We start from the raw sequence: 22,246 nt of genomic DNA on the forward strand, positions 1-22,246 counted from the left end.
TATATATATATATATATAGTGATTTCCATCATAGAGGCTCAGCCTCACAGGTGGATGTGACCTAGGGTGGTCTGCATGTAGCCTGCTTAGGATTGCCCACTCCTCCAGACTGGCACCCACCCATCAAGCCATTATGATATTTGCATAACTCCTCCCAGGATCCAGCCTACTGCTTGTATCAGGGCTGTGGGCTCTTGAGAGGCGTAGTAGGGCAGGGTGCTGCCATTTCTTCTAGAGCCCCCTGAAACGCGTTGGATATTTTATCTACTTTACTGGATTTATTTAAGTTATCGTGGTGCTCTCATGCTTTTAACACACTCTAGACTTCCACATTACTTGTGCTTAATATTAAAATGTTGCTTTGTCCACTTTAACACCATGGAGCAAACAGCTGTAATTGCTGCCAAGTAACAGGACACCAGCAGCCATTTTTCTGACTTTTGTAAGCTAATCAAACCCGAGATCTGATTGGTTACTATGTTACTGCCTTGTCAGATGACCCATAGGCCAGGATCAGCGAAACTTCAGCCCTCCAGCTGTGTTGATCCTACAAATCCCATCATGCATCTGCCTCTGGAACTCATGCCTGTGGCTGTCAGAATCTTACAATGGCTTATGGAATTTTTAGTTCCCAAACAGCTGGAGGGCCGAGGATTGCCTACCCCTGCCATTGGCCATGTTGTTCCAAAATCCATCCCAGTCGGCTTGTTTCAAGTCTGATTAACGATCCCAATTCTACATATATTTACATGACTGTTCCCCGAGTAACGCTAATCTACCAAGATGAGCTGGACCAATTATCAGTTGCTGGGTAATTAAAAGGGACGAGGGATCAATTAGAGTAATGAGTCTCTCTTTTTTTTTATCGTTCAGCCGCATTACCTCCGACATTATCAATTTTCCATGTAGAGAATAAAAAAAGAATCATTCCCCAAATAGATATGAACTGAGAATGAAGATTTCCTCGCTCAAGTAGACAGCAAATGAGTTCTATCTGAGACCTACCGAAATACTTGGAGGGTTATACACTAATGGGCCGAAGGATCCAGCCATAGCTTCGGTTGATCCTTAGGCTCACTTTGGCCGCCGGAGCCCTTCCATTCAGTCAAACCGAAGGGCTGCTATACGGGCTATTCACTATAGCCCTACAGCAGCCGAAGGTGGCCGAGAGGCTCAGCCGAACCCATATGCTTCGGCTTGCCTGAGCCGTAGTGACACCCGCAACATGGAGAAAGGTCGGCCGAAGGACAGCTGATCTCACGGCTCGCTCCGCCCAGTTGTAATGACAGATCAGCGTCCCCAAATGACCTGGGGAGGCTGATCTGTGTCTAAAAGACCCTAGAAGACTCTGGCAGGTGCCGGCCAATATGAAACAGTTGGGTGGAGCTAGCGGTGACAACAGTTGTTTATATTTTGCCGGAATATGTTAGATTTGACATTATGCGGCGGGTGACACCCCTGTTCCTTTAGCCCCTTCTCACCACAACCTATATGGGTATATTGTTTTGTTGGATTCCAAGGCAAATCCCATGAATGGCTTTCATACTCTGGAGAGAGAGAAGCAGCATAAGGAGCCAATAAGCTGTGCTGCAGTGCGCATGTGCTATCAAGGTAGGCTGATAAAAGGAGAGAGCAGAGCAAGAAAGAAAATGAGCCCACCAGTCTGCTGCTTCTCCTTTCAGTGTCCAGTCCCAGGCTGGGGCGAAGTACAAGACTTGTAGGCAGCAGAGAAAACTCAAGTCTTCCTGACCTGCCAGATGGGACTGTGCTGTGTGATAGAGCGTGTGTAATTCTCAGGACTGGATGGACAGGAATACAATAGAGAACAGGAATCACCAGCACTCAATAAGTGGTTTTCAAATAGTAAACGTCCATTTAATCAGACATAACGTCACAAATGAAAGAACCAACATGTTGTTACCCTGAGGAAGGGACCCTGTGCGGCCCCGAAACGTTGGTTCTTTCGTTTGTGACATTATGTCCGATTAAATGGACGTTTACTATTTGAAAACTACTTATTGAGTGCTGGTGATTCCTGTTCTCTACTGTTGATGTGCACGGTGACATCCGTGATTGTCACTGCAAGCATCATTATTACAATTTGGGCCGGGAACGCTTTAAGGAGTGCAGAGGGACTCTCTATTCTGTACTTTGGACAGGAATACAATTCATTTGTCGGGTAAAACAGCTCCCATATATATGCTTTATCTGTGTATTTAGCTGTTTGCCTGGAGTTCAGATTTAAACAATACATTGTATCAACTGTCTCAATTTATCTCAGCGGTTTTCTGTTTAAAAGAGAACTATGTGGTAAGTGTTTTTACCCATAATTGTCCTGAGGGTCATGGGAGGACATATACTAGCATCCTCCCATGAACCGAAGCTCAGTATATCGCGGGCTACAGCTCACTGTATACCGAGACCGCCGCAGCCGGGACGGATCCCGACAATGCTGTCGAGATCCGTCCAGCTGCGTGAGTGACAGCTGGCTCTGCCTATCTAGAGGCAGAGTCAGCTGTACACGCCCCCTCCCCCGTCCATTCTGCCAGTCAGTGCTGGAGAATCGGAGCGGGGAGGGGGTGAATCTCATGTCCCTGCAGAGAGGCGTGACTGATACTCACGGCTCCCTGCAGGGAGATGATCGAGAATTGAGCAAGCGACGGTATGTGTTCGCTCACTTTCCGATCTATTGAGCCGACGTGTGACAGTTTCATTGTCACACGTCGGCTAGAACAATGAGGATGAGTGAAAATCGCTCACCTCATAGTTCTCCTTTAATTTATCTTTAGTGGCTAACCCTACCCGGCTACAAATTAAAAATTAAATAAATTACCTCAATGCCAAACAAGAATAAATTGTATAATTGCATCACTTTATATCAACGTTTCCTGTTTCCTTTAATGACTAACCCTACCCTATTAAAAATAAATAAATACAAATAAATTAATTCATACATACATACATACATACATACATACATACATGACCTCAATGCCATACAATAATACAATGTATTACTTGATATCAACATTTTCTGTTTCCTTTCATGACTAACCCTACTTATCTATATATAATTAAATAAAGAATCTCTGCCGCACAACAATAAAATGTTTCACTTTATATCAACATTTTCTGTTTTCTTTAATGGCTAACCTTAACCTGCTATAAATAAATAAACAAACAGATACAAAAAACTATTAAATGACCTCAATGCTGCATGACAATACATTGCATCACTTTATATCAGTTTTTTCTGTTTTCTTTGATGACTAAGTATATCCTGCTATTAAATAAATAGCTAAAGGAAAACTCCACTTTCAAATACAAAAATGAAAAAATATTTTTAAAAAAGTAATATAGCGTATATATAATTGTCACACAATGCCATTTTGTAATTTAATGTTATTAAAAGTGACCTTTCCATTTAAAAACTGTAGCTGCTGTAATGTTTTAAATCTGTCAAGAAATTAAATGCAATATGGCAACCTGGAGGCGTTCCGTTTACAGTTGGTGTGCAGAACTCCCCCAGAAATGTCACTTCCTGCTTCTGTCATTCAAAGACGGATTTTCCCTGCACTAAGATACAAGTATAATTTTTGGCATCCCTTGCAATAAAAGTTTAATTTTTGGTGAGATACTCCCTAAGAAATAATTACTACTAAAGGGATGCCGACACTGCACCTTCCCTCATTACAACCAGCTGATTATAATGAACCCAGACCCCCTCATTCAGGGATCAGGGTACGTTCACACCAGATGCAGTGCGTTCCGGCCCGATTCTGACCGGAACACACTTTTTAGTGGGGCAGGAGGGGGCATGGCGGGCCATTGAAGTGAATGGCACCGTAGCCATGCCCTCCGGCCGCAATGCAATCGCCCGCTCAGAATCGCAAGGCACATTGTGCCTGCGGTCCAGTGCGATCACAATAGTGCTTGCAGCATTTTGATCGCACCGGACTGGACCGCAGGCACAATGTGCCTTGCGATCCTGTGTGGGGGCGATCGCATTGCGGCCTGAAGGAGTGGCTACGGTGCTATTAACTTCAATGGCCCACCACACCTCATCCTGCCCCACAAAAAAAAGTGAGCCAGCCGAAATGCGATGCAGTGCGTTCCGGCCAGAATCGGGCTGGAACGCAGTGCATCTGGTGTGAACGTACCCTCAGTCTGGAAAGGACACGCTGCAACAAACAGATATTTCTTCAGAACAGAAACAGATAGGAAAATGCAACAAAGTTTGTTAAAATTCTTGCAATGTACACAGATCACCCAGAGAGGATTGATTTGTTTCTCAACAAAAGTGGAATTACTATTTAATGGCAAAAAGCAATGAATTGTATGAATTGCATCACTTTATCTCAATTTATTCTGTTTTCTTTAATGACTAACCCTAATCTGCTATAAATAAATTATTTAATTACCTCAGCGCTGCAGTTTTTCCATTCTTGTGCATACAGGTGACGATTCGTGTTTGATAACCAATTTGTATATCCCAATATCTGTTCTCTTGGCGGTTTTTCCTATTGCGGGTTCTCTTCTTTTTAATGAGCTCTTGTGCCTCTGGGTCCTTCACAGCCTTTTCTCTCTCCTTTGCCCGCTCCCTGTTCCTCCCCCTCTTCCCGGCTTGTCGTACGTGTCTGGACAGGGGTATCGAGCAGGAGCTCCAGGGTCCCACGCTAAGGCTGTACATGTTTTCATCCCCATCGCAGGGTAACATCTGGCAAACTTGGAACTCTGTGAGGTTCGGGCAGGCTGACCCACCGAACTGGGGAGTGGCTACCACGTGGCGGGTACGGTGTTGCAAGCCGCTGCCGCACGTCTTGGAACATTCCGACCAGGGTGAGAACTCGGACACCACGCAGTCCTGAGGGCAGGGAATAAGGCACCCTTGTTCCAGCCTGGGTTTGGGCTCGAAGTATTCGCATATATTGTCATCAGCCTCTCCCCCTGTGGCTTTTTGTAAACAGATGACTTCCCGGGTCTGGATTCCCTCCTCGCCCTTCGTGCACTCTGAAGGTTTTTCCAACAACCTGGACGTGATTGGCGCGCACTGGTTCCAGCTGCCCTGCTGCCAGTCATATAGTTCTTTGTGCCAGTCGCACACCCTAAAACAGTTCTGTTGGTTTTCAGGTCTCTCTGTCTGTTTGCAGTTTGTGGGGAGGGTCGTCCATCCCTCTATGTGGGCGCACCACACGGCCCTTGTTTGTATCCCACCGGGCCCGCATTCATCTCCCATGCATCTTCCCCAGGGACCTGAAACATGAAATACAATAGAAGATGAGACAACAGATCATACACTATTCATACTTTGTACAACTTTAACAAAAAAGCTATTCACCAATATATATATATATATTGTGGCATTGTGAGGCAATACCACGGTGTTAGGTGGCCTCAAAGTCACCCAGGGTTCTCAGCCAGAGGGGCTGAGTGGCTCCAGGAAGACATTACTGGTACCAGGAGAGAACTGCCTTTTCAGTTCTTTCTGGGTTTTCTGGATCAAGGTTGGGATCCTGGAGCCAGGAGATTTCTTAGAGCTCTGGGTGGGAAGAAATCTCCATTCCTGGGTCCATGCTTTGGTGGTGACCAGCACCTGATTGTGCACCTGTTTACATCCCTCATGAAGTGTGTGCTGGGATGTGTTCAGGGCCCCACCTGTGAGTCAGGAGAGCTCCACCCCGGAGTCAGTGTGGAGGCCAGGGCAGCAGGGAGCTGCGGGTTTGTGAACCATATTGAGAGGATTGGCATGTTATTGCCGTTGTCTGGAGGAACCAGACAGTGGCCCTAAAGATTGAGGCCGGAGCAGCAGTGCTGCGAGAGAGACTTGTTAAAAGACTGGGACACCTTGAGTGTACGTGACAACTCGAGGATTGGTGAGCCCCTATCTGTTATGCTACAGCAAGCTATTTATGTTGGATTTCGTGTTATCTTTCGTTTTGAAAGCAAATAAACTGCATTGTACTTGCACCTCCGGTCTTCAGTGGAGTGTCCTTGTTACAAGATTATATATATATATATATACACACACACACACTATATTGCCAAAAGTATTGGGACACCGGCCTTTACACGCACATGAACTTTAATGGCATCCCAGTCTTAGTCCGTAGGGTTCAATATTGAGTTGACCCACCCTTTGCATCTATAACAGCTTCAGTTCTTCTGGGAAGGCATCCACAAGGTTTAGGAGTGTGTCTATGGGTATGTTTGACCATTCACTGAGCTCCTGATAGCAACCCATACTTTTTTTGGGAACTGTATAAGGTTCTTTCATCAGGCAAACTTTGTTTTAGAACCAAATAAGGTTCCTTTATGTCAAGGATTCTTACACTTCCTACTCCAGCTGGCTGTGCATGACTTGTTTTGCAGTATGTTTGGCAATGCTGTTCCTCTTTGGCACCCTCCTATGGCCAAACCCATAAACATCACAATTATGCAACTAATAGCAAAACTCCTGACAAATTCCTGTCTCAGAGTTATGATGCTGAGCTCACTATTTTACCATTTGCTTGTCCATTCAAACTCCGCCCTTTCATTTATTCTGATCAACTAAGTGCACTTTTGTTGTTCCTGTTCTCTGTGTATGACCCTGGCTGACTGATCTCCTGGTTCCTGTTATCGGCTAATGTTTCCGTACATCCTGCTCCCCGTGCTCCCTGACCTAGTTCGGCTAACTACCCGCTTTGGCTTCTGACCTCTGTCTTGGCACTGATGATGTGTTAGACTTTCTCCATTGTTTTTTGCACTTATATTTATTGTTGTTTCCTTTTATTTTTTAAACCTGCACTTTAAGTTTATGTCTGGTTGTTTGGTTCCCTAACACTTCATCAGGGAAACTTTGTTTCGGAACTGTGTAAGGTTCCTTCATCAGGCATACTTTGTTTTAGAACTATAAAAGGTCCCTTCATGTCAGGGTTTCTTACCCTTCCTCCTCCAGTGTTTGACAATGCTGCAACTTCTGACAAAAATCCAGACAAATTCCGGTCTCAGAGTGATGTTGCTCATCTCACTATTTTACCATGTGCTTGTCCATTCAGTCCCCGCCCTTGCGTTTGTTCTGATCTACCAAGGTTCACTATTGTTCCTGTCCTCTGTGTATGACCCTGGCTCACGGATTTCCTGGTTCCTGACTCCAGCTATTGTTTCCGTTCATCCTGCTCTCCTTGCTCCCTGATATGGTTCGGCTGACTACCCGCTGTGGCTTCTAACCTCTGTCTCCATTGTTTTCTCCATTGTTTTTTGCATTTAAGTTTATTGTTGTTTCCTTTTATTTTTTAAACCCACACTTTAAGTTCCTGTCTGGTTTCTTGGTTCCCTAACAGTTCATCAGGCAAACCTTTGTTACAGAACCGATTAAGGTTCCTTCATCAGGCAAACTTTTGTTACAGAACCGTATAAGGTTCCTTCATCAGGCAAACTTTGTTTCAGAACCAATTAAAGTTCCTTCATCAGGCAAACTTTGATTCAGAACCAATGAAGGTTCCTTCATCAGGCAAACTTTGTTTCAGAACCAATGAAGGTTCCTTCATCAGGCAAACTTTGTTTCAGAACCAATGAAGGTTCCTTCATCAGGCAAACTTTGTTTTCTTGATGAAGGAACTTTATACGGTTCAGAAACCTTACTTCTTACTGTGATGCCATGATTACCCAACGTCAGTAAAGACGAATCGATAAAGTAGAAATCAATGTGCTGGTGACTTTCCCCCTTTCTTCTTAATGAGCAAGTGACAGTTGGGCAGGGCTACACAGCAAAGAACTCAGAAGGCAGGCTGAAGATAAGTATGTAGGTAGGTGGCTGCCACTCAGAGGAATATTTAAAGGGCAAATGTACTTTCTTTAAGCGGTACTGAAGCTTGATGAAACGGGGCCACCGAAGATAAAAGTGTTAATAAACCACCTATAAATTATTTTATTATAGAGCAGTCTGAAAACATATCGCTTTATAGGACAAAGCTAGTAAGTTATTTTGTTTTATGCTCCTATATTCCACGTAGCCAGCTGGGAAAGATAGATTAAGCCCATAAAAACTCCTTTGGTGTTCCGCGCTGATTACATTTAAATCGTAGCTTCAAAGATTTGCCAGCACACTTACTAAATAAATATACGCCACATACAAATGCAATTCCCTTTCCATTCCGGCATGATTACACCTTGGTTTATCTCTCATCGACCTTTCGCAAATAACAAGATCACAGCTGTATTAACTTCACTCTAAGCACGACGCACGCCAGTGGGCTGTACACTTTTCAGAAAATTGCAGAAAGCTCAATATGAGGACACCGACTGAGCCCTGAATGCAAAAAAAACACAAAAACCACTCACTTAAAGTCGAAACCAACAATTTAATCACAATTCCACAAACAAAGCAACGCTCATTCTGCGAATCCATATTGCAGCCATCGCTTATCGTTAGACAGCACCTTGGACAAGACAGCGCGCGTTTAATTAACATTATTTTCTTGTGCTTAAAGTAGATCCTGGCCGCGGTTCCCCCCTCTGCATGAAAGAGCGAATTCTCGTGTGTCCCGAAATAATGAAAGAAAAGGTACCACTGCTCTAATTGCATTTTCAAACGCAGAGTGAAGCCAATTAAATTAAATTGATGAATCTGAACACAAACAATCCTGACAGTCGGAGGAGGATGGACATGGGAATACACTGGAACCTGAAAGCTTAAAAAGAATAACAAAGAGCAAGAAAACAAAAATGGAACAGTGTTTACTAAGAACAAGGATGGTCTGTAAAATCTGGGGCAAAGGGAAATAAAGATGTCCGAGAAGCCGATCAGATGTTAGATTTTAAGATGGAATATTCAAAAGAATGATTCTGGCTAGGCACGTGTCAAGTTTGGATTTTTTTTAAATTGCATATAAATTGCATTTAAAAATAATGCATGGAGTTGATCTGCAACCCATGGTTCTGAAGACATATTCACACTATGGGGTCTATCTATAAAAATTGTCCTTATTCGTTGAGTGAGACTGCATGTATATTTGTTCTGTGCGAGTGCACTGTTAAAGAAGAACTCCGGGAAGAAGAAAAGTTAAAGGAGAACTATGGGGTCAGGGCTTTCCCCATAGTTCTCCTAAGGGTCACGGGAGGACACAAACTAGCATCCTCCCATCACCCAAAGCTCAGTATACCGCAAACTACAACTCGCGGTATACTCAGATGCCGCAGCCGGGACGGATCCCGACATTACTGTCTGGATCCACCCAGCTGCGTGAGTGACAGCTTGCTCTGCCAATCTAGAGGCAGCTGTGCCCGCCACCTCCCCTGTCTGTTCCGCCACTCAGCGCTGGAGGTTCAGACAGGGGAGGGGGGGAATCCCTGCAGGGAGCCGTGAATGACCGTCACGGCTCTCTGCAAGCACAGGATCGAGAAGTGAGCGAGCGCCGATATGTGTTCGCTCACTTCCTGATCTATTGAGCCGACATGTGACAGATTCATTGTCACAGGTCGGCTAGAACTATGAGGATGAGTGATCTTCACTCGCCTCATAGTTCTCCTTTAAGCTTTGCAGTGGGGCTACCCCCACACTGCAAGGGTTAAGTGCTCGTTTTCATCTAGGCCAGGGGTGGGCAACTCCGGCCCACCAGCTGTTGTTGAACAACAAGTCCTATGAGGCATTGCAAGACTCTGACAGCCACAGGCATGACTCCCAGAGGCAGAGGGATAATGGTATTTGTAGTTAAAGCACAGCTGGAGGGCCAGAGTTTAAGGTCTAAAATAACAAAGATATACTCACCCGAACCTTTGGCCCCTGCAGCCTCTTCTCCGCCTCCACTCCAGCAATCTAAGAACTAGACGTGTGCATTCGGATTCCTGTGAATGGACAGTGAACGGAGAAGCAGCAGACTGATAACTCAATCTCTTTGCCACTCTGCCCTCCCTTCCTGTCAGCATGTCAGCACATGAGCACAAATTCTCCCTCTTCCAATCTGAGCTGTGATTGCAAGAAGCTAATATCAAGTCGAGTCAACTTACACAGCTTGTATTTAAAAAACATTGATTCGATGATGTATTAATGAATAGAGAACTGCATTACTTTGTCTGTTTTCTTCGTGGAGCTCATCAATAAATCTGGTTTCCAATGGGCACGTGTACAATATTGATTGCATGTCTTCATTTACCTAACAGCACGCATATATAGAAACAGCGGTTGAGGAAATGTTGACATTGTTATGTTTTGTTTGAAACAAACACTGAAAAAGTCAGAAAATATTGTCATCCAGAGTCACCGCTGATTGGTCCGAAAAGAGCCGTTGCAACTTGCCAATAAGTCAATGATTCTACTTTTCAAATTGCTCACTGGGGAAGCGGGCACAGTTTGAAGCCGACATCAAAGGCGCAGCATTCACTGAAGTTCACATCAAAGTCTGCGTTTCATGGCTTCGTCTTCTTCTGCCGTCATACTGTACCACTTTTATATAATAACCTCTCTCCCCTGTTCTTCTCGTTTCGCACCTTTTTTGTTGTTTTTCAAAGTTCGGCTATAACAGATTATTGCACAAGCTAAGTTTTGGGAACGGCAATCAAAAGGCTAACAAAACAAAGAAAGCGAAAGCCCCATATGTGTAACAAAAAAATTTAAATATGGAAGGAGGCGACGATTAAAGGGTCATGGCCATCCAAAACTGATAGTACAGTTTAAAAGGGAAAGTAGGGTAGTTCTTCAGTAAAACACCTTATAAGTTATAGTAGTACTAGTCAAGAATGTCACCATAATGAGGTAGTCTGATGCGGCATCTGTTTGGGTTATGTGGGGGGCATCAGGCAGAATGGCATTGGCACTCTTCTGCACAATGTTCCTGCTGCCCCCTTTGCGGTCAGCGATCCTCTGGTTACTAGGAGCCAGGCGGGGAGGTGTGTGGGGGCCATACACATATCCCCACTCAGGTCTTGGCAACCAAGGGTGCTCTTAATGGTGTCCCGCCTACCTTTTAGCAACCAGTGAAGTCACTGGTTGCCAGGAGATCGGTGGGGCACTGGCCAGAGCATCCCAGGTTGCTAATAGCTGGGCGGGAATATGCAGAGCCCTTACACATCTCCCTGCCCAGCTCTTAGCAGCGTCACTCTCCACCAGCACCCCCCACACTGCCAGCACCATCCAGCAACCCCCATTTAAACCCCCTTGTGTGCCTGCTGCCCCCTTTCCAGCCAGAGCATTTCTGTTTGCTAAGAGCCAGGCAGGGAGATGTGAAAGGGCCATACACATCTCTCCACCCAGCTCTTAGCAACCTGGTAGGCTCTTGCCGGTGTCCCACTGAGCTTCTGACAACCAGTGACATCAACTGGTTGCCAGAAGCTTGTTAAAAACGTCCCACCGAGCTCCTGGCAACCAGGGATGACACAGGATTCCAGGAGCTCAGCGGGACACCAGCCATCCCAGGTTGAGTAGGTTGCTAAGAGCTGAGTGGGGAAATGCAGATCCCTCACTCTTCACCAACACCACCCCCACTCCCCCACTGATTGTGCATCATCCAGCAACACAACCCCACCCCAGGCGTAAAAAAGGCTAGGGACGTTGGCATTAAAGTCAAAAAAAATTTCCCTCCCCCCATGTTAATGTTAGCACTTATCTCTAGGTAGAACATCAATGACAGCCAGCATCTTTAAGGGTTGCCCCCAGGAGGGGAGATCCTTGCAGGACGCCAAATCCCTAGACCGACAGCCCTGGTAGAAAGATAGTTGTCGCTGAAAGTATCCTCACTGGGCAAAAACCCAGGAGGGAAGACCATGTGCCAGGAAGTGCCTAAGATAATCAATATCTTCCCAACCAGCTCATCTGGGACCTCAAGCCTGCCGATTGTTGTTGTCACTAAACATTCATAACAAAGAGTGACATCTCTGCTGGCGCAAGCTCAAACAGCAAGTGGCTAAGAGATAATGCACTCAATTCCTAGAGAACACCAACAGGCACATTAAGACAAACTGAATAAAGCTGCCTGCTTCATACAAAATCACAAAAGTACAAAAAGGGGATTAAGAAAATATTCCTTTCATAAAGCCATACATTTTTGTTTTCATATTTTGGATAAGATTTAACATTTTGATACACTTGCACTTTTATACTTTTATTATTACATTTAGGGGCCCCTTCAAATGTATGAATAGCCAATTTTTCAATTTTTTGGCATAGAATAGGGTAAATGTTCCATATGCTTATGTGCGTGTGTATGTGGGGTCCTCTAAATGTAGTTTTTACTTTTTTATGTTTATTTTATTTATTTTATTTTTCCACTGCATTACTATCACAAGGGGTTACAAAGCTCCTATATGATTGTACACTTTTAGACTTTCCTGCACTGCTTGCAAACAAAACAAGTCCTAACAGGACTCGATTTGCTTACATTCCTTTTTGCCAGAGGCCAAAATCTGGCAGCTATGAATCCGGAAGTGCTCAGAGCAGATCCCTTTCAGGTTCTCAGAAAGTGGAATCCTCCATTTTTCACCAGCCTGAAGATACTGCCTTTTTGGTGTTAACCACAAGTGTTACTCGGGCTGAAGACATTTTGAAGAGAATTTATCAAAAGTGGAAAATCTGGAGCAGCTCTGCATGGCAACCTATCAGCTTCTATCTTTTATTTTCAAATCTTAACTGACCAAACTGAAGAGAGAAGCTGATTGGTTACCATGCAAAGTTGCTCCAGATTTTGTCTGCTCCAGTTTTGATGAATTCCCCCCTATGTACACCCGGCTGCCCTGAGTAACGCTCGGGGTTGACCAAGTAAACAGAAAAATTAAGGTGAAGTAAGTAGACCAAGTAAGGGGCGTTAAAGAACATCTGTGCCCAGAATATAGACATTTAGGTTTTTACATATTCTTTACAAGTAGAAAGAAAGCTTTAAGACAATCTCTCACTGCCCTCACTTGCCGCGCCTTGCTTAGCACTGCAGACAGGATGTTTATGCTCTGTGTAGACATTCATGGGACGTCCATGGAAACCATATGTTTTCTGTATGAGGTGTGATCAAAAAATACGGTGAATGCTGCTGCCGAGTGCCATCCAACGGAAAGGCACGGATCTTTAATACGAGCGGCGCGTCGAACCTTAGCAACAGTGTGTGAAAAGTTTCAACTTGTTCAGTGAAGTCAGTCGGTTGTGAGCTACGGTTGAAAGAAGTGTAAATCGCGGATCACGAACAATGCATTAACATGAAATTTTGTTTCAAACTGCAAAAAAAGTCCTAAAGAAACACAAAATGTTAAAATGAGTTGATGGTGATCCTGCAGGGACAATGAAGATGGTTTACAAGTGGTTCAGGTGATTTCGTAATGGTTGTAAATCGGTTGAAGATGAGGAGAGATCAGGACATCCTTCAATATCTAAAACTCAAGAGAATGTTAAAAGAGAAATGATTCGCACAAAAAGGCGATTGACTATTAGGGAAATTTCTCTTATGGTTAGAAAATGGTGTAGAAAGTGGCCTGAGAAATGGGCAAACAGTTTTATCCTCCATCATGACAATGCTCGTCGTTTATGGAATGGCAATTTCTGTCAAATAAAAACACTATGATGTGTCCTCATCCACCTTATTCTCCGGATCTGGCTCTTCCCCAAAGTCAAAATGACCATGAAAGGTAAACGTTTTGAATCAATTCAGGACATCGAGGCAGCCATGACAACGCAAGTAAAGACACTCATGAAAGAGGACTTCCAGAACTGCTATTGAAAGTGTCAAGAAAGATGGGATAAGTGTGTTATACAGCGAGGGGGGGGGGGTATTTTTGGGGGGGATTCATGGCAATGTGTCTTTTACTGTAATGAAATATTTTTATTTAAACATTCAGTGTATTTTTTTGATCACACCTCATATATCTTTCTATCTCTTGAACATTATTGGCTGGATTTGGTGTTATTGTTCTTATATAGCTGGCCAACATCCTAGATTTATGCCTAGCTTTATTTAAAATACATTTCATTTAAAATTGTAAATCTCTGTTTGCTGTTCCTCTATATAGTAATGCAGAGGTCTTGAGGGTGCTCTAGACCTATATCTGCATTTACAGATTTCGCCTGCAGTTCTACCTGCTGTTAAATCCTAATATCGTGGAATGGGCCTAAGAAAATATGGTTACTTAAAGCAGGAGCATCCCGAGGTGTGGTGTCACCCCAAGCCGCCACCGGGTGACACCTCGTTGTGACGTCATTGTGCATGTGATGGACGCCGGCAGAGAGAGGATGGGACGCTCACCCGGCAGGTCCATGACCAAGTGCGTGACTTTTCAGAGGGGGTGACACCAAAATGGCTGCCATTCATTTGGTATCACCCCCTCCAAAGGTGTCACCCAGGTGCGGGCTGCACCCCCCTAGTGATGCCACTGCTTAAAGAACTACTGTGTGTCTCTGGTCAGACTTTAGACTTCCAAATAATGTATACAGGTGCAGGACTGGGGCGGGGAAGGGGTGCCACTATTTAACCCTGTTACTCTTGGCTTCCTGACAGCCCTTTAAAAGCTGTAAACACCAGAGGGTTTTTTGGCTCCCAGACCATGTGATCACTGTCATTAGCTGTCACAGTGATCATGTCATTCTACTGGCTCCTGATCATCACTGTGCAACCAGGAGCTGTCAGTGACAGCGCTGTCACGGTGCCAGGAGGCACGTGATTAAGTGTGCTCCTAGCACAAAACAGTGACAGCAGTGTGCGCAAATATGGCCGCATGGCATAAGGCTCACCTATATGAGTATGGCTAGTGGGAAGGGGTTAGCCAAGCCAAAGGGGCCTGTGGAAGCAGGGGCCCTCCATGTTACAGCACAGAAAGGTCTCAGTCAATTTCGGACCATAATGAACGACACGTCGGACAATAGTTTCCTCCAATCAAGGGACAGAGACCAGATCACTTGCCCCCCTCCCCCCATTTCCAGCCTTGGACCCTTGTGCAACCCTCTTAATGTAATTTGTGTGTTTTCTATCTGCCTGGAGTTCAGCTTTAGGTCATCTCAGTGCGGAAGGTGTCATGGTTGGTATAATGGCTTTATTTGGGTTTAAACTTGATAAAACAGGTTGAAAGTGAGAACAGCCAATACATCTTCCCATTTGAAAGATCTGACAGTGTGTGGTTTTATTAGCAGCAATGTCTTTGTAGCTGGGGTGCTTTAAAGGTTGTCATGTTTTTTTCAAGTCAGAAACTGCAGGGTTTCCGAATTTCTGCACTGCTGAAGATCATTAATGATCTTCATTTTGTCTATAATGTGTTCTAATTAAGAGTACACTTCAATAAAACATGAATATTTAGCATTTAGTTGAAGTATCTGTAGACCTAAGCCAATTCCTTCTCCCTGCCCTATCATCATGTATTTTAAGTTTCAAACTGGCTGTAACCAGTTTTAATGCATTTACAGCATAAAATACGCATAGCACCAAATGGATCAAAATCCTATAGAAGAAACAGAAGACCAAATATACTAACCAGTCCAACACCCACAACAGAGTACAAGTCCTTCTCTACCAGGGAGATGGACCTTGTGTCGTGCTCTACATAACAATAGATTATACTTTTAAGGCTGTCATCCTACAGTCACTCTCTGTCGACCAGCACACACAGGCAGGGCCGGATTAACTCTCTCTGCTGCCCCAAGGCCAGGTTCCTCAACGCACCAACCTGCTGCCCCTAGGCCGGGCTTTGGTTGACTTTGTGGGAAATCCGGCCCTGCACACAGACGCCTTAAAAGTGTGACAAAAAATATCTGAACAGCTAGCTACCATTGCCTCGATAGCAAGGCTGTTGACCTAAACCTGACTTGACTGCAGGTCAAATCAAAAGCTGGGAACCGTCAACAGTGGAAGTTTTTAATTTTAGCCCTTTTGTTCTTCAGTGGAGCAGGATATATAAGTAACTAACTAGCTACCAGTAAAAAACAAGCAAACATTTAGCATAATTAGTCCATTAGTACAAATATAACCTTCCCAGGCCAACCTGGCTTCTTTGGAGCTTCAACACACACATAAAAGTAACCTGGGAGGCATGTAATGACCTTCAATTTGCACCCCTATTCTTTCCTATCAGCTAACACATTCCTCCTTTTCTAAGCCATTGTAACCACCATTAGGGATGAGCAAACTTAGGAGTTTTTGTGGAAATCTGGAGATTCCACTGAATTTTTTACAATTTTGGAGAAATGCATTGGAGTAAATAGGAAAGGTAAAATGACGGTGTTTTTGTTGGGTTTAAGGGGCAATGGGTTTTAAATGGCTCTTGAGGGTTACAGAAGCTCATTTTATGGCCAAAATGGCTTCTGTTGGAGTTTCGAGGCACGCATGAAAGTAATCTGGGAGGCATACAGTATAATGACCTTCAGTTTGAACCCCAATTCTTTCCTATCAGCTAACACTTCCTTCCCTTTCTGAGCCATTGTGACCACCATTAGGGATGAACAAAATTAGGAGTTTTTATTTCCCTAAAATTTCAGTGAAAATCTGGAGATTTCAGTGACATTTTACAATTTTGGAGAAATTAACTGGATTCAATAGGAAAGGCGAAATTAGGGTGTTTTTGTTGGGTTTAAGGGTGCAATGGGCTTTAAATGGCTCTCGATGGTTACAGAAGCTCATTTCACGGCCAAAATGGCTTCTGTTGGAGTTTTAAGGCACACATGAAAGTAACCTGGGAAACATGTAACATGTAAACCTTCAATTTGCATCTCAGTTCTTTCCTATCAGCTAACACTTCCCTCCCTTTGGACTTGGACCTAACTTGGCCTTATTCTTGTACCAGAAATCATCCTTTATTGGCTTGTTACTTTACAACTTTTTATTTAGAACAGGTCCACCCAGCGTATAGCAGCCACTAGGCACAAACCCAATAATGTTAAAATTCACTCAAAAAAATAAAGACAAAGAACGCTAAACAAATAAACTGAACTACCCTAATTACACCCCCTAAAATAAATTGCAGTACTACCCTCTTCATGGCAGTTGACTTTGGGCACAGTGTTGACAAAGCAGTGAAATCTTGAAATGCATCATGGGTAATGAGCTGCCCTTTTTTTGGATTGAGAACTAATAAGCTAAGTCGGCGGCAGGGGTGTCCCTAGTGTTTTCACCACCTGAGAGGAAGGGTGTTGCTAAGCTCATTGCATCCAGTGATGTCATTGGTTTCCAGGAGCTGGGCGGGACACTGGCCAGAGCGTCCCACTCAGCTCTTGGCAAACAGTTACGTCATTGGTTGCCAGGAGCTGAGTGGGATGCTGGCCAGAGCATCCCAGTTTGCCCGCCTCTTAGCAATTTTGGACAATGTGGCCAGAAAGGGGTCGGCAGGCACACAGCCTGAAAGGGGCAGGCAGGGACTCCCAAGTGACCCAAAGAGATGCCACCTGAGGCAACATGTAGGAACTTCAGGCTGCTTGTTCAGGGAAGTGGTCACACACTGGAACAAAAATTCAAACTTTGTGCCGTGGCACACAATAAAAACTGATTTTGCAGAATCAACTGCAAATATTTTTTTTCCACAATAAGCCAATAAAAAAAGCCAGTAAGAAGACAAACAATGCTCGGCGAATTTTCCCTTTAATCGCAATACAGGCAGAGCGGCCTTCAGTGAAAGAAAAGATGCACACATAATAACCTTGGCGATCGTAATTCCAGGCAGCACACGGCGGCCACAGCGCATAAGGAGATTGCGGAATAGTTCAGTGAACTCTCATTACAAGAAGCAGCAGGAAAGACATTTCTACCCGGGGACAGAGAGACAAAAAATGAAACCTGAACAAAAGGAAAAGCATCCCCACCATCGGGAGATCACACATTAAATTGTAAAGAGTGTGTGGGCCGTCTTTTCTGTCTCCCCGCAGGAAGGGGGGGGAGGATTGTGAATTGCTTTGTAGATTCAGGCCACCCATGTCTTGTTTAACAATAAATACGTTTCAGCTCGGAGCCCCAGAGGGACGAGACGCAAACAGAAGACAGCGACACAGAAAAAGCAGCACAGGACTCGGTGGTTGTACCTATCGGATGTTCATAATTCTGTACAACAATGGTGACAAAATCTCATTATCCACTACGGACCGGAGCAATTTTACATTTTTTACATCTCCACTACGGGCCAGTTTATTCTGTGATAATGTCATTAATTAAAAAAAAAAAACTAATACAAATATTGTATTTTTGGGGGGAAGAGGGGCAGCCTAGGCTACCTTTTGGCATTATAGTTTCGCAAAATATATTGTGTTTTCTATGTACCCTATTTCGCGCTTCATAAGGCGCACCGGACCATAGGACGCAAGGAGGGTAGGAGTCTGTAATAGCTGCAGCTAGTGATAGCTGGGACAGGTGGCGCTGTGATTACAGCGCCACGGTCTCAGTGATCACACGGACGTTCTTCGTCTGCTCTAGGGGCTCTATGGTGAGCTCCTATGCCGTGGTCACGGGTCCCCAGGAGGAACGGGGGACCCCGAAAATCACGGCAGGGGGGGGGATAGAGAAAAAGCAAAATAATTTTTTTAACTGGTTATACTGTAGATAAAAAGTATAAACTGTACTCTATTATTTCTAAAAAAATAACACTATAACAATGTTTTTACTAGCGCATGGCACGTGGCTTTTATTTAAGTTTTACGCATTTTCTTGAGACACAAAAAATAACAAACACAAAAATGAAAAATAAATATTAATTGTAAAAAAATAAATAAAAATAGTAGCAAAGGGGAAAAGGGAGGAAAGGGGTTAATTAGGGCTGATTAGGGTTAACTAAGGGTTAATAAGGGGTTAAATAGTAACATGTTATTAAAAAAATTTGCTTGGAAAACGCCCGTCGCTGGAAAAAGTCCAGGAGCTTTTTTTGGCATATTACAGCTCGTTTTGGCCCCATAGACTGAATATGAAATGCTGGAAAACGCCTGTTTGCCGTTTTTTCGCGCGTTTTTATGCGTGGTTTTTTTTTGCCCTTTTTCTCATTAACATCAATGAGCTACAATCTGCTCACAAAAACGCTGTATGCGCATACAACGTGAATCACAAACGCGTGTTAAAACGCGCAAAAACGATGTTGGCTAGGTGTGAACCAAGCCTTAGTGTCAGCACAGTCCTGGAACATGTGCTGTGCACAGGACACCTTCCTAGTTCTAAAAGGGAACATAGCTTAAGGTTTTTTTAAGTACAGGGAGCCATACCTAAAAACATCAATATACCAACTGTGGCTGGAAGTAGCTGAAGGGAAATCAATCATTGAACAGCTAAAATCATGCAAGAAACACTGCAACCATGCAACAGTATAAAAAAACTACCTACCAGTCCGTATCCCCTACCCCTAGGCACTACCACACACCTGTTGGGGCTTTTGCTTTGCCAAATCAATGCCGCAAAGAACATTGGGAATCCCTCTGTTCTCAAAGTATACAAAGTCCAACTTTTACAATGCTCAGGAACGCTCTTCACTGCACTCCAATGTGGGGTACATCCAAATGGGTTGTTTAGGGTATTTCTACCATTTTTATTATACTGTAGGCTCATAGTACAGAGTTTTGGGATATCTTGAAGATCGTACAATCAGATTGTAACCTGTATATCCAGATGTATATATTTAATGAAGCCATACCTTTACTTTATGGATGGGAACACTCCAGATTCAGAATGGGCCAATTGGTGGACGCTGTCCAGTCACATTGAAGATACCTTTATTGCAGGGGGTGAGCAAACTCCAGCCCTCCAGCTGTTGTGGAACTACAAATCCCATGAGACATGGCAATATTCTGCATTGCATGATTCACAAAGACAGATGCACTATGGGATTTATAGTTTCAACAGAGCTGGAAGGCCAGCGTTTGCCCACCCAGGCTTTAGTGTTTACTTGATGAGTTAAAGAGTTTTCCTCATGGCTGTCTGTTATGAAGTCTTTGTGCTAAAGTTAAATGGTTTATTATTATTTATGGGCTGGGTGGACCAGTGAAGTCCAAGACTGCTGATTGGCTCTGGTTCTGGAACAGCTTTTGACTTAATTGGCTGAAGGGTATCTACAAAGGACTATGTAGTCTTTGATATAGCATATGCCTTTTCTTGAATTCAAAGAGCATATACTATATTAAAGACTACACAGTCCTTTGTAGATACCCTTCAGCCCATCAAGACAAAGCTGTTCCAGAACAAGAGCCAATCAGCACATTGAGCACGTTGTAAATTTTACTTTTGCAATTTGAATAATTTATCAATAGAAGACTCTTTACTCTTGGAGGAGGGACCTCAGTGCCAACACCGACTTGAATAGCAGTTTTCCTGAAGAGTCTATGCATTACTGGCGGTAATCTGCTGCCTTTCAGGCATCATCAAAGCCTTTAAGCTGATGTTGAAACCTAGCTTCCTTTTTTCTATCAGGGAACTTAATTATTTCCTTTTCTTAGTTTGATGTTAATTTTAATTTGTTTTAGCAGCACAGTTTCCCACAGTATCACGTTCATGAAAGTCAAAACCAAACAAACAATACCGCATCTGACAGCACGTCCCAGAAACTAGTTTAAATATTCATTTTCGCCGGCTTTGATGTGGGAAGACAATGGCCTATTTTTATTCTTTCATTTTGCAGCAATATATGAGTAAACGGAAATTTCTGAACATGTATAATGAATTACATCTTCAAACGATTTGCCTATCCAACAAACATCATTTGTGTAAGATTTGTCTCTTCTGTCCTAACAGGATTAGCGCAGTTTACAACGCAGGACTTGTAACATATTTTCATAAATTAAAGTGACACTAAACTCAGGAGTTAAACCTTAAAAATACATTCAAGTACCCGAACTATTAACAACAATGGATCTTATTTGTGTATCACTCGGCTGTAGATCCTCAAATCATCTCTGAATTGGTGCTGACACTGTCCTTCCTTCTGGAGGGGGGCTACTTTTGTTCCCCATGGTCCCTGTGTGTGTTTTAAAGTAGTCACCGCTCCAAGATCGCTCCCGGGATGGACTACAATCTCATGTTTAGTAGGGATGCACCTATACCAAGTACCGTACTCGGTACAAGTACAAGTACAGATACTTTTTGAGCTCCAAGTCTAGACTAGAGAAAATTTCAAAAGTTAGGAGGCAGCTGTCATTTGTAAGGAGCACACAGAGCTCCTGGGATTTGTACATCTCTGTTTTCATGTAATGTAATGTCATGATTTTGCTTTTATAAATATATATATATATATAAGCAGGCACACAGCCTGAAAGGGGCAGGCAGGGACTCCCAAGTGACCCAAAGAGATGCCACCTGAGGCAACATGTAGGAACTTCAGGCTGCTTGTTCAGGGAAGTGGTCACACACTGGAACAAAAATTCAAACTTTGTGCCGTGGCACACAATAAAAACTGATTTTGCAGAATCAACTGCAAATATTTTTTTTCCACAATAAGCCAATAAAAAAAGCCAGTAAGAAGACAAACAATGCTCGGCGAATTTTCCCTTTAATCGCAATACAGGCAGAGCGGCCTTCAGTGAAAGAAAAGATGCACACATAATAACCTTGGCGATCGTAATTCCAGGCAGCACACGGCGGCCACAGCGCATAAGGAGATTGCGGAATAGTTCAGTGAACTCTCATTACAAGAAGCAGCAGGAAAGACATTTCTACCCGGGGACAGAGAGACAAAAAATGAAACCTGAACAAAAGGAAAAGCATCCCCACCATCGGGAGATCACACATTAAATTGTAAAGAGTGTGTGGGCCGTCTTTTCTGTCTCCCCGCAGGAAGGGGGGGGAGGATTGTGAATTGCTTTGTAGATTCAGGCCACCCATGTCTTGTTTAACAATAAATACGTTTCAGCTCGGAGCCCCAGAGGGACGAGACGCAAACAGAAGACAGCGACACAGAAAAAGCAGCACAGGACTCGGTGGTTGTACCTATCGGATGTTCATAATTCTGTACAACAATGGTGACAAAATCTCATTATCCACTACGGACCGGAGCAATTTTACATTTTTTACATCTCCACTACGGGCCAGTTTATTCTGTGATAATGTCATTAATTAAAAAAAAAAAACTAATACAAATATTGTATTTTTGGGGGGAAGAGGGGCAGCCTAGGCTACCTTTTGGCATTATAGTTTCGCAAAATATATTGTGTTTTCTATGTACCCTATTTCGCGCTTCATAAGGCGCACCGGACCATAGGACGCAAGGAGGGTAGGAGTCTGTAATAGCTGCAGCTAGTGATAGCTGGGACAGGTGGCGCTGTGATTACAGCGCCACGGTCTCAGTGATCACACGGACGTTCTTCGTCTGCTCTAGGGGCTCTATGGTGAGCTCCTATGCCGTGGTCACG

The 22,246-nt window shown here is 43.8% G+C and overlaps 1 protein-coding gene across 1 annotated transcript in view; it reads right to left on the reverse strand.

The window, feature by feature from the left end:
* The window catches only part of THSD7A (thrombospondin type 1 domain containing 7A), a 212,495-nt gene that overhangs the window by 96,941 nt on the left and 93,308 nt on the right, over positions 1-22,246 (reverse strand). The window contains exon 2 of the mRNA XM_018555121.1: positions 4,422-5,253. Coding sequence (XP_018410623.1) covers positions 4,422-5,253 — 832 coding nt within the window. The remainder of the gene's footprint in view (positions 1-4,421; positions 5,254-22,246) is intronic.

Source organism: Nanorana parkeri, unplaced genomic scaffold, assembly GCF_000935625.1.
Source record: "Nanorana parkeri isolate BGI_ZX_2015 unplaced genomic scaffold, ASM93562v1 scaffold184, whole genome shotgun sequence".
Classification (NCBI taxonomy): Eukaryota; Metazoa; Chordata; class Amphibia; order Anura; family Dicroglossidae; genus Nanorana; species Nanorana parkeri.